This window comes from Scomber japonicus, chromosome 22 (assembly GCF_027409825.1).
Source record: "Scomber japonicus isolate fScoJap1 chromosome 22, fScoJap1.pri, whole genome shotgun sequence".
Classification (NCBI taxonomy): Eukaryota; Metazoa; Chordata; class Actinopteri; order Scombriformes; family Scombridae; genus Scomber; species Scomber japonicus.
The window spans coordinates 5,445,250-5,458,762 of NC_070599.1; the positions used below are offsets into that span (position 1 = coordinate 5,445,250).

At 38.3% G+C, this 13,513-nt stretch overlaps 1 protein-coding gene across 1 annotated transcript in view; it reads left to right on the forward strand.

Annotated features, from left to right (window-relative positions):
- The first annotated feature begins 883 nt into the window (after nt 1-883).
- Nucleotides 884-13,513, forward strand: part of ablim2 (actin binding LIM protein family, member 2) — a 70,280-nt gene continuing 57,650 nt past the window's right edge. Inside the window, exons 1-2 of the mRNA XM_053343003.1 lie at nt 884-1,059; nt 12,643-12,804. Coding sequence (XP_053198978.1) covers nt 1,044-1,059; nt 12,643-12,804 — 178 coding nt within the window. The 5' untranslated portion in view covers nt 884-1,043. The remainder of the gene's footprint in view (nt 1,060-12,642; nt 12,805-13,513) is intronic.

The window sequence follows — 13,513 nt, forward strand, 5'->3', positions numbered from 1 at the left end:
TAGTTTGTAATCTACATTTCTCCAACTGACAGCTTTGTGAAGGATATGTAGTCTCAATTGAGTTATATCCAATTATCTACAGCCTATGTCAAGTCCCATACTTTTAAAAGTCTGGTACACCATCACACAGTGACTGATGGTATTAACATTTGCTGGAGTGTAAATGGAAGTTTTTATTATTGGGGAAAGTTATTCTTGTCCTTGAACTTAATGGTACATCATTATTCAGATTCTGTGCTCGCAGAATTTTAGCTGTTGATGTACCACCCGTCTGCCGAAATACATACACAGAGATGCAACAGTATGCAACAAGGCTGGTTTGTAGGTCTGTGTCTATCTTTAGTCAGTCAATCAGTCACTTACATACAAAGAGCAAATTTAAAAAGAAAAATGTGACCTGCTTTCACCTCGCTAAGCTGTCTAATGTGCCTATTTACACATCCAGAGATACATTAGCTTTCATTTAGAGTTGTGGTTGTGTCCAATATTCACTCTCCTTTTAGCTCTTGTTTTGTCTTCATCAGTTTCTGCTAGGTTTGCACTTTCTTTTACAGGCAAGTCATTACCTTTGTTTTTCGAGGGACTGATTTTACTTGTCTCTGGACCCCAATTTTCTTATCATTGGACTGTCAGTTGAGTTTGGTGTGCACTGGTTAGACTGGGACACGCCCAGTGACAGATTACCAGGAGGAGGTGTCATTCTCTTTGAGCTTCACATGCTTCTATTTATAACAGATAGCCGCAATAACTCAGAGAGGTGAGAGAGAGAGAGAGAGAGAGAGAGAGAGAGGGAGAGAGAGAGAGAGAGAGAGAGAGAGAGAGACATAGGGAGTCATATGACCCACAGCTCATTCCAGAGATAGTGACAGACAGAGCACTCACTCTGTGCTCCCATTTATGATTACACCAGAGCTGTGGAGCGTGCGGAGGATGTGTCGCAACCCCATCAGAGGGCTCTGAAAAGATTTTTTGGATATCGTCTATAATTATTATCACTAAAGGAAATAAATACATATCGAGTTTGGGAAAACAACTGAGTGACAATGCCAGAGGAGAAAGGTAATGATGACCTTTTATAACCTTTATTAAGCTTCATATGGTGTGTTCACCTGCCACAGAGGGATTTGTAGTTAATGATTGTCTTTTACTAAACAGGACTTACTGTTTACCATTCAACTTGCTCTCTCATCTTAAATAGGTATGTGTAGTTCAATGACAGATAGTTACATATTATAATTCCTTAATATGGAAATCATTTAAAAGCTGTAGGTCATATGAATGTGTTTGTGTTCGCAGCATGTGTGCTTTTCTACGTAAGTTGTACAGTACCTACAGCTAAACAGGCCTCCTATTATCTAACCACAGTCAGAACTGTATAGTACTTTCTGTTTGAACATAGTGTGCGTATGTGAATGACAACAACAAGCCTGGAGTAGCAGGCTGAATGCTTATGCTGCAGGTTGATATGCAGCCTGCTTGCAACATCCCTGGCAACAGCACTGTTGTCTTGGTCCCAAGCCTGCATCTCTAACACTGGGACCTCAGCCATTTAGGCTGCTCGTGAAGGGGTGAGGGCCAGTTGCTGAGAAGAAATCACTATGATATGAATATTGTGATTTATGGAGTGTCTTTGGTATTACATAATAAGGGTGTAGTTATCTTTTAGGGTGTAATCAGCTTTCATTTTCTCTGCATGTGCTGTGCATACCAATGGGGACTTAATGTTTTCTGCACATTTTGTACCATATTGTCTATTTACAGTAACTTAACTAATTTGATTTGCAAAAAACAATATACCAGCATCCATGTACACTTTGTCTCATGCAATTGACATGCTCCAATCATCAACCCCTGCCAGTGGTGGAAGCACTTAGAAGTAAAGTAGCAATACTACCATGTACAAGACTCTATTACAAGTCAAAGCACTGCATTCCTGCTAATTATTATTTGTATTGTATTTGTATTTGCACAGTAATAGTTTGTGTAGTATGTATGGATTTCCATAGAGAGTCACTGTGAGACTGGAATTTTGTATTGGTCTAATCCACAAATAAGCAATTATCATTCTAAAAACCATTAACATTTTTTGCAAAGCCTCCAAATTAAGACAAATACATTATATTACTTTTTATATTATTAGGTTGTTTAAGCTTTAACATTATATATGCTGATTTTGTTCTACATTTCTTGTTAAAAAAGCATAACCAATAACTATAGTTATCAAATGAAATGAAAGTAGTAAAGTATGCTAATTATACAGCATTTCATGAGGAAGTGTAGTAGAATAGACAAAGTAGCAAAGAGTGCTTAAGAAGTGCAACTTATGTACTTGAGTAAATGTACTTTCTGACTCCTTTCCATCTGGCTGTAAAAAGAAGATTCACTGTTAGTTCTCATAAACACATCACACATATTTCCTCTCCCAGCAGTGTCTTGTCCTCAACAGCGTTTTTAAAGTCGGCCCAGTGTTAAGCTGTCAGTGTGTGTTGGTTTCTAAATGCAGGGCTGTAACTTGTATAGAGCAGGGAGGCGTGTACACTGCCAACTCAATGTGACGAAGCTTGTAAAGTCTGGTGGTGAGGACACACATGTAACATACACACACACACACACACACACAGGCCACGTGCTTCCACACACATATAGTACACATATAGAAACACATGGTCCATGTAGGAATGTTGATATTTTTATATTTAGGCATTTACACTAAAATGATTCACTTGTTTCTAGTATTCTTGATCTTTTGTCATGTTTTTTTCATTCATGTGCACATAGAATGCACATAAGTCGAGGCATTTGGCATTAGGCATTTCAGTCAATAGGCTCATGAATACATGCATAAAGTCATGCACACACAAACACATACCACTTCAGGCTGTGTCTCAGTTCCAGCCAAGGACAGTGTATCCTGGGTATGTGATGTAATGACTGGCTGCTCGTCAGCAGTCATAGCGACGCCCGTCACTATTCGGAACCTGCCAGTAAACAAACCGTCTGTGTATCCATCCGTTCACTATCCCTGAGGACTGTTATATTTATATAGAGCTGAAAATAAAAAGGTATCTTCTTGTTTTCTTTTGTCATTAGTCACAAATCAATTGGCAGACAGTGGCAGGTTTAAAATGTCAATAAATCCCCAAAGAGCATACTTACTTATGTGACCTTCAGGAGCGCTGGACAGTTCATCATGTTAATGTTAAACCTATGAATAGTATGATGAAACAGTTGCATCACATTGAGCTAAAAGAGGCTAAAAATACCATGTGGTTTGAAGGAAACTGCAGTGTTGGATGGTAATTCATAGTTTTTCAGTCATTTCACAATGTACTATGGCAATGACTTTGACATTTATAATACATTCATTTACTTACTACCTTTTCTTAAATAGCAGGAACATTTTGATTCATTGAGGTCATTCTGTGCTCACTTAGCGACTGCATGAGTATCTTTGTGCAGTTAAAGGTAGAGTCATGTCCTGTGAATGTTGATAATGGGCTGTGTGTGTTTGAATCCAACCGCTGTTGTACTAGGCTCTCTCCCTCTAGGGGATAAACCTGCTTGGCATATGCCAGTGTTTTTGCACTAGCTCTGCTTAAACAGCTGACACAATGCTTTCTACAGAGAGGCTCTATTCATGAGTCATGGTGTTTCTCTCTGGGTTTAAATAAATGGCCTGCGAAACACACACACACACGCAGCTCCAATCCCTCACTGTCTTTTTACTTCCACCTACAGTACATTGCCCTTTGTGTTCCTCCACACTCAGCTTTCTTAGATTATTAACTGTTATTAAAGCAAATCATCCTTCAAATGCACTGTAATCTGCTGAGCTGTGCTGTGATTTTCTGCTGCATCACACTACTCCAGGCAAATGACCCCTACTATTGTACTGCTCTTTCATTCAGGCTAGCGATGACAGCATCATATAGGCCTTATCTTTTTTTTTCTGTCTTCAGTGTTCTGTCATCTCATTGTATCCATCTTCATTTTTGTCCAAAAATAACTTAGATCCTCAGGCTCAGACTGATCTGAGTTTGTCTTCCTCTTGTCCTTGTTTCTCTGTCTTTCTCTTTGCTGGTAGATCTCAATGAAACTAAGCATGATGTGTAGATTGTAAAAGGAGATTGAATATAATATTGATGATTGATTAATCACTTATGCAAAAACACCCAATCCTACCACTAGACAAGATATTGGATGACCCTGACGCTGACAATCAAAATAAAAAACTCGACACTTCCTGCATTTGCTCTGAATTCTGGATTCTATGTAATGTAATTGCCAATGACATTGGGCTGAACATTGAGTGTATCAATCACCAAATTAAATCAAATATTTTTGAGTTGGAAAATTGTTGGAAAAAGACAGCAACATCACCTTTAACTCTTGGAAATCGTGGAGGTTGTTTAACTGTTTTATTATTGGAACAAAAATTAATAAATTAATCAATAATAAACAAAATTGTCTCTTTGATATGGGGTCATATCTACCATTAAGTACACTAAAAGTATGGGTGGTCACGTCCCAAAACTACAAAAAAGTGGTTTAAATTGTTCCACAATTGTGTTATCATATTCAAACAAGAGAGGGCTTTCCCTAAACCTTCACCACAAACTTGTAATCACATCTAAAATATCATTGTGTGATGCAGCATTATGTTCACAAAGGAGCCCAGACCAAAAGTACACAGTAGTATGTGGATAGAGTGTGTTTATACTTCAGGTCATGTGGTGTCGGATCCCATTGTAGCTTTGATAAAGTAGATCTAACAGCTTGTTCTAAACAAGTTATTCTGCATTCCTGGTTAAGGTGTTGAACATATGAAAATGTGAAATTGAGGAAATGAAATGGTATTTATATATGCTGATTAGGCCTCATAGTGGTTTGACTTGAGGCAAATAGATGGAAGTGTTCCAGTTGAGCCAGCTGCAATGACACGTGGGATCATATCTGTAGGCGGTGTTTGTTATCCACGTGGAAGAAATATTCACTGAGTCATCTGTCACAGGAATGGCAGGAATCATATGTTTTGCACAAAGACCATATTCATAAGAAAGCACATTAGCAGCTACTTTAGCTTCATTTTGTACTATCAATAAGATTTCTGAATCATTTTAAAAAAGGTTCTGGTTACAAATATAAATAGTAGTAATAGTAATGATGAAAGTAGCAGCACTCATATCAAATTCTAGATTCCAGTGTCAAAATAAGCCTCCTACTGTGTTCTCTGCAGGAAATGAGCTAACTTAATTTCCTAGTTAGTTTCCTACACTTCTCTGTTTATATCACATGCCTCTTTCTGTATAAGGCCTGAGCCAACGAGGGTGCCATGGTGTCATCTGCCAAAGAGGTCAGAGGTTAGCTTTCTGTAGTGCTTTAACTCAGGGTCAGAGATCAGATGCTGCTCAGGTCAGGTTGCATGTGTGCACAGGTGAATGTCGGGTTTTAGGAGAGCAGGAAAAAACATAACTCATTCATAGTGTCTAGTCCATGTGTATTTTAGTCACATAAACATTAGAGGTATATATGGAGTGGCTTTCTGTTGGGAGGATAGACGGGAAACTCCTGAGCAGTGAGGTAATGCTGTAGAAAGGTAAGTCCAGGTGTCAGCAGATTTTGAGAAGTCCTCACATGTTGTTAATCATATTATCTGGGCACAAGGCCCTTCACTTTAGCCTTTCTTTCGTTTAATAGGTCTTTAAAGTGTTGCAGATTCCTGATGTGCCGTGTTCCTGGGCTGAAATCTGCTATTCATGCACTTTTCTCTGCATAGATTCACCTTTATTGGTCACGTCAGCTGGTCATAAATGTGATACTAACCTGAATCAAAACCTGATGGACCATGCAAACACCATGTAAAGGGGATATCTCATTACATTTCCATGCTTGCATATATTGCACTTATAAATTCAGATATTAGCATAAACATCATAGAAGCTTATTGTCTACATTACAGTATTTTGGCAAGACAATATTATACCATATAGAACCAATATCCAAACCAAATAATATTTAACTCTGTAGAATTTACTAGCTTTACCATATGAGGTAATCTACATCTTTTGGGGTATATTAATGTGTTGTCTCATGAGAAAGTGAGAGTCCCCAAGGTCAATAGCTTGGCCACCACAAGGTACTTCTCCCATGGTAATACGAGCATTTTGATCCCCTGCCCACCCCTGCCGCCTCTGCAGATGGTTCACACCAAGAATGTTGCAGAGCACCATGGGATCCCCATGAGTTGAGAGAACACTCTATTTTTAGAAGGTGCTTTAGCATGGCTTCTTGAAAAAGCATTTGAGATATAGCTGCTTGTGTGTTCCACTGTGTAGTAGTTAATAGTTCTTTATTACATGTATATGTACCTTAAAAACCTATCTATGTTGTAGCCTAACCTTGAAGGTTGTTGGGGTTTTTTTTTAAATTACAGAACTTCCAACTTGGTGCTAAAAAGCTTATAGCATTCATATATTTAAAGTGTCTTTGAGCAACATATTGCATGTATACCTTATCATTTTTTGTCAGTGACTGTGCATAAGATGTAATATGCTAAATATGACATGCCCATGTAAGGACAGTTGCATGGTATACCATGGTGCAGGTGGTAAACCACAAACCTCCTTCAACAGTCAATGTGTGTTCCCAGAGGCTTCCAGTGGTGTGACTGTATGCAGTACAGACATGTAGTGTTGCATTGCTCAGATAGCTGCCTGCCTGGCTGCAACCTTTAGGACAACGGCATCAGTAGTGGCTGTCAGCCAGAGAACAGACACCATAAAGGCTGATTGATGATATGGACAACTGGGCTCGGAGAAGACAGGGCACTGGCAGGCATCGGGGGTGGGGTGGTGATGGAGGTGGAAGGCCTCTACATTTTGCTAGGCACAGCACAGCACAGCACAGTCACTCTGTGTCCTTCATCATAGAAAGAAGACTCATTACTTCCACAAGTACCAAATGTCACCCTTGTCCAAATTAATTTCCATTCCCTACTTTCTCTGTTTGACCTCTTAAAAGCCCTACTTTTTCTCTACTTTGTCTTTTCCCTCAAAACCTCTTTCATTGTTCATGAGCACTAAATTGTTAGATCATTGAGGTCTTAACCTTTGTCCTCCTTACTACTTGTTGCTAGCAGGGACCTGAACTTCATTGGTGCACTTTTATTAATTGATTTGTTCCTCACTGACTACTGTAGGTGACTAGTGGCAAAGATGGTCGGGTGACTCTTTTCAAATCTGGGAAAGACATTTTGTGGCAGTGTTTGAAAAAAGATGCTTGAGTGGACCAGTATTTTTTTCATTATTAATTAACTGTACAGTTGACTGCTCGCCACCATAACTGACATATGATTGGACCCTGATCACAGTGTCTTGGTTAGTGGATGCCTTAATGTCTGGAACAACTTTCTGGATTCTGGCTCAAAAGATCACCTCATCCTGTCTTGTCCACATTCCCACCCCCCTTTTCTATTTGCTGTTTGAAGAGGAAGTAAAGACACTGGATCCCCCCCAACAGGTGCAAGGGTGCAGCAATGCACACTGGGTTAGATCAAGAGGCAGAACCCCTCCCTGCTCCCCTGTGACTACCATTCCCTGCTGCCTACCCTCTTTCCAACCCTTTCTCACTTTTGGACTGTTGTCTTTTCCAGATGGTTGCAATCAACTTGTTCTCAGACCTTTTTACGAGGACTCAAGACTTTCCCCTCCTAAATTCTTGTCTTTATTGGTTAGCATGCCCACATGTACTCTCAACACGGGTAGCTTCAATAAAGTCCCACCTCCTACTTACAATAGGATCCATGTAAGATTGTCCAAAATTTCTATTCCTGTCTTTACTCAATTTGAGAGTCAGCACATTTTCAAGTGAGAGATCAGATTCTAATCTAGACATATGGACTGAATGAAAACAGCTTGGTGGACTTCAGCATCTTCCAAAGAAAACTCAATGAAGAATTTCCTTTCTCTATTTTGATTATATTTGCTGACCTCAAGAATGCTCAGTATCACCAATTTACCCTTTTGTCTGAGAACTTGACATATCCACTTTTTATCTGAATCAAAACTGATTTGGGGATCATACATTTGAAACCCTGGAAGGAAGCCTAGATAAATAACATGATGTAAAAGTTATCATCCTAAGGAGATCTAAGAAGGTTTTGGAGACTGGGTTTGTCTTGGACACACAGACACACACTACAAAACTGAAAAATGGCCTTGTTCCCTACTGTGGGTGAGAGGTCCTTGTAAAACTTGCTGAAGAATGTGGTGCTACTGTAGGTCTGCATGGACATGGTCTGGTGGCTGTTTTTACTCCCCTGTCAGATATGAACCCAGCCAAGCAGGTCAAAAATGGGCCATTGCCTCTTTGTGTGTGGGGGAGAACTAGAAATCGAGACACCCCTAAATTAAAACACACAAGATGTTATCCACAAACACACTGCATCTTGTGCAAGCCCATGTCTTTTTCTTTATATATTTAACAGATATTTATTTATCAGATAACATAGCAAAAATATGAATGGAAATGAGGGGAGAGGGACATGAAAAATGACATCCATCAGCCTCAATTGAACTTGAATTAGGGGCATTGTGGTTCACGGTCATGGCCCTAACCCCAAGTCCCTGAGGCCGACCCACAAGCAAATGTCTTTAACACATCTTTCAGTGGGCCCACTGTTTAAGTATCATGGTGTAAATCATGCTTGGGAAATGTGACATGGCTTTAGACAAAGTGTCTAATAGTCAGCATGAGGCTGAGATCGCCAGTGTCCAGAATGCCACTACTGGCTATTATTAATTTGCATGGTGACAGTTTGTATGTGATTATAGTCATTATAGTGTCAGATTTTTTCTAACCATGTTTCAAGTTCAAAGACCACTTAGAACTTGAAACATGTCTTTGGGAATAAAGTGACTCATTTGTTGTTAAATCCAGCTTTCTTGTGACTGAAACAGAAATGTTGAAGGATCCCTTGTTTGAAATTCTGTAGATTTGGTTTGGTCTTTAGGCAGAGAGACCAAAGACCAGTGTGATATTAAAAGACTCATATTAACAGTGTTGGAGGGTTACTTTTAAAATGTATTCCCCTACAGATTACTGATTACATGTCCTAAAATGTAATCTGTAATGCATTCCCTTGGATTACTCAAGTAAAGTAATGTATTCTAAATACTTTTGGATTACTTTTAGCTTACTTCAAAATCTTATAGTTGAACGTGTTTATCTGGGACACTGATTTTAGTTAACACTTGCTTTAGAGAACGATCTTATTCCTGTCTTCAGAGAAAAAGTTATACAAATACACAAAACACAAATGTGGTACGATTTGTCCTGCAACTGATACAATTTAAAGAAAAATGGCATCCAAGAGTCAACATTCTTCAATTTCTTTTACCTTTATTAATTTCCACAGCTCAGAAATTAAAATACATTTTTTTATTAATAAATATTGATGAATGAAGAAAAAATTGGGCTCCAGCAGTAAGGTCACGCCCTCTAGAAAGTCATGCAGTTGGCTAAATCTGTCACAATAGCACAGTTCAACCATTAGATGGAGACAAAGACGAGGCAGGCTATATATATATATATATATATATATATACATCCTCCATGCCATGTAAATAAATGCAAACTGGTTTGAATCGACTCAAAATGATCCAATGACATTGGAATAGCTGTTACAAGGAATATTATGCGACCAGACACAACTTTTAACCATAAAAACAGCGAAGGTATTACATAATTTGTAGTTGTAAATTCACAATGGGAAGTTTCGATTTTTTCTTTGACAGTTTATTCTGCGAGCCATGGTGTCATATGACTATATTTGCGCTTGTTTAACTGCCTTGAGACGTTTTTAGTTTATGGCGCTGTTGCCCCCGCCGGAGGGGGCTCTCCTTTAATAGTTGCCAGGTTGTTTGTCAGGCTAGCTAACGCTAATGAGCCAACTTAACTCAAGATGCTTCTTCAAATCAAATGTCGAGTTTCGATGGTAAGCAAAGCTTGCACTGCACTTTGGTGTTGTGACCTTCTTTACCAGGTGTGTAGGTAAAATGTTCTCTGTATTTCCATGCCAAAAAGGCATTTTTGTCCTCCTCCTCTTCGTTCATGTCGTTATCTGCAATTGTCATTTGGTGTTGCAGAAAGTGCTCTAGCGCATTGATTTGCACAGTGCAACCTGCGTGGTGCAGTAAAGTAATCTTATTGTAATCTTTTTTAAGAAAGTAACTGTATTCTGAATACACCAATTCAAACTGTATCTATAACAGAATACAGTTACTCCTATTTTATATTTTAAATACGTAACAACCTTACATGTAATCTGTTACCCTGGATATTAGCCTAATATACTGTTTGTGTGAAGGTAAGGTACATACATGGTTACCCTGGCTTAGCATGATGACTGGAAGCAAGAAGAAACAGCAAGGGACTATCAAAAGTAGAACGAAAAAAAGAAACACCTACCAATACCTCTGAAGCTGACTGATTCACATGTTGCATCTAATTTTGTAAAAATTTTACTGAAACTGCATAATTTTGAAAAAAAAAGTTTTGTCTGACTACTGAAGACTCATTTAATGCCTTTAGACTTTGGAAAGAAGGAGGACTCTGGATGTGTCCTCCATCACATAGAAGTTCATTAGAAATGGATCTTGTGAATGGCCAGTGTGAGCAGATAAGAAGGAATGATTACAAGATAATTAAACCTGTTTCAATGTTCCTTTGGGCTTCTCGCTAAAGTTTTAAGACTAAAACATTGTGAACCCATCTTTTAAATCCAACTCAAATATGGGAAACGGAAGTTACTTCCTTTGATTACATAAACAAAAACCACCCAAGTGAAACAGTCTGTAGTCTACATGACTTTAACTTTATAGGGAGAGTCAGGGTGTTACTTTTGCTATAAAATGTGCTTTTTATTTTTTTCGCAGTATGAAGTAAAGAAAAACATTGTAGCTTTAACTTAGTCTTAGTCAAAATATTGTGCCAATAAAACACCCAATAAACACCCAATGAATAGAGCAAACCTTAGAGAAGAAGAAGAATGTCCACCTAAAAAAATTGTGTGGTAAGTTTCCAGAAAGCAGCTTGGTTTGGCTCAGAGTGATTATACCCATGCTTCCTTCTCTTCTCGTCTTTTTCTTTAAATCAATTCATTTGATGAACTCCCCTTTCCAAGACAAATTACTGGTAACCATGGAGTCCCAATAAAACCGGTCGGACGACACAAATGTTTCCTGGGAAGACAAAGGGCCTTTTATTCAGCTTATGCCCCAGTCACTATTGAAAGGCCGATTAGTTAGTGAGCATATTGTGCCAGGGATATGATGATACTGATAGGATGGAGATATCAGGCTTTAATGGAGTGTGTTTGCCTTCTTGTGTTGCATCATCACAGATACCTCAGGGATGTTCTTCTACTATGTTACAGTTACATACAGTAGTGTTTCCTTGCTGATGTTGACATCATATTTTTCTTGGCACACTCCCCTTTTCCTGTGTGGAACAAAGGAGATTAACTGCTAGGAAAATGATTGATACCTTGTCAAAGCTATGACGTGCATCCAGCATCATTGTTTAGATTTTGTAGGCTTTCTATTGTGTGTGTTTGTGTGTTTGTGACAAGTATCCTCACATTGTAGAGATAGTGGGACACTATGTACTCTGTCGCATTGTGGGGACTCGCCTCCTCTTTGGTACCCAATGTAATATTTACATTTGAGGGTTAAGTGATGGTTCATGGTTATAGGTAATGTTAGGTCATAGCTAGGGTAAAGGGATTAGGGTGTTAGAGTAGGGTTCCTGTGAATTAGTGGTGTGTATGACAATGCAATGTCCACTGAAGTGATAGAAATGTGTGTGATTTAAAGAAAATAAATAAATAAAGAATATTGTTTTCATGTCTTGTCTCTATCTGACATTCTGACATGACTTGGATATTTCTGGATTAAAGAACCATTTCACTACATGAATGACATTTCAAAAATAAGATATGTGTGTTTATTTAAGTAAAAAAAAATTTGGATTTGATGACTCAAATGTGTCAAACATCCTGTGTATGAATATGAGTCACTAATATCAGGCTAGAATTGATGCAGATATTCTTGGAGCAAAGATACTTGCTATTATATATTTTCAGGCCAGTAATGTTCACACAGTAGTTGTCTTTTTGTGGTGGAACAGCCTTTAAATCTTACTAATGTAATTTCTGTTTGAGATGAATTCAATTGTACCACTTCACCCTTGTTTGGAGTGACTGTCCAAACACAGAGTTATGTGGCACAGTCAAATGAGATGCCACTAATGACTTAAAAGCATAATCAGTGACCAACATCAGAACGGAAAGCATATATTAAGACTGCCCAGAAATAAATGGACATTTATAATTTATATTTTTATCTTTGCTATGCTATTCTGTCTATAATATAGATATTATTCACATGTTGGTATGTGTAGAAGGAAAGGTTGACCACACTGTCTCTGTCTTCAGAAACTTACCTGATCTATCACCAAATCCAACTAATTTTAAATGTCAGTTTGGTTGTACTCATAATTGGTTGTGTGCATTGTACATATATTGTCCCGCTTGAACAAGATCCTAAGTTGTGTTCTCCGTGTCTTTGTCTGTGTCTCCTGCAGTGTTCCAGCCGCAGCCTGTCCACAGCCCTGTGGAGCAGCAGAAGCAGAAGCAAGGAAGAGGAGGAGGCCCGATCCCCTGTCAGAACTGTGGGAAGCCGTGCAAAGGAGAGGCACTCCGAGTCCAGAACAAACACTTCCATATCAAGTGTTTTGCCTGTAAAGGTACAGTTCAGTTCACTTTCCCCCTTTTGTACAGTCAGATCAAACCCAAAACCCAGTTTGTGAGGTTTTGTGCCAATATGTGCCTTTTTGTAATTTGTAGACCAAATACGCTCAAATGGATTTTTTATGAATAAATGAACGTTATCATGGACCCCTTTAGAAAAAACAGAAATGTGAACTTTTGTGAGTAGAAAAAGACTAATGTGGCTCACTTTTGGATTAGGGAACTGTGCTAATTAAGAGCTTTGGGAGTAAAGGGACTCATTTGTTATTTTGTAATGAAGAACATATTAATGGTCTTTGGATTGGACTTTAAGAGACAATGTGTTAATATGAATCATTAAACAAAAATACAGATTTTTTTTAGATTTTTCTGATAGAAGCATTTTGAAGAATAAAAGACACTAATGTGGCTTTTTCATGGTGAAAATACCTTTAAGAACCTTTGAGAAGAGATACTGTGAAGCTAATAATATGGAGAAGATTTACATGAAAATTACACTAACCAAATAACCTTGTAGCCTAACTAAAAAAGACAGCATGTTGAAATAATACCAATACAGACTTTTAGAAGTCATGAATGCAGTGATATGGAGAAAAAATTCATATTTTACAAGTACACATGTCACTAACAAGGTCCATGATAAATAAAAATAGTGCTTCTAAAGAAAGAAATGTACAAACAGGTAAATGCACCTGCAGGAATTAG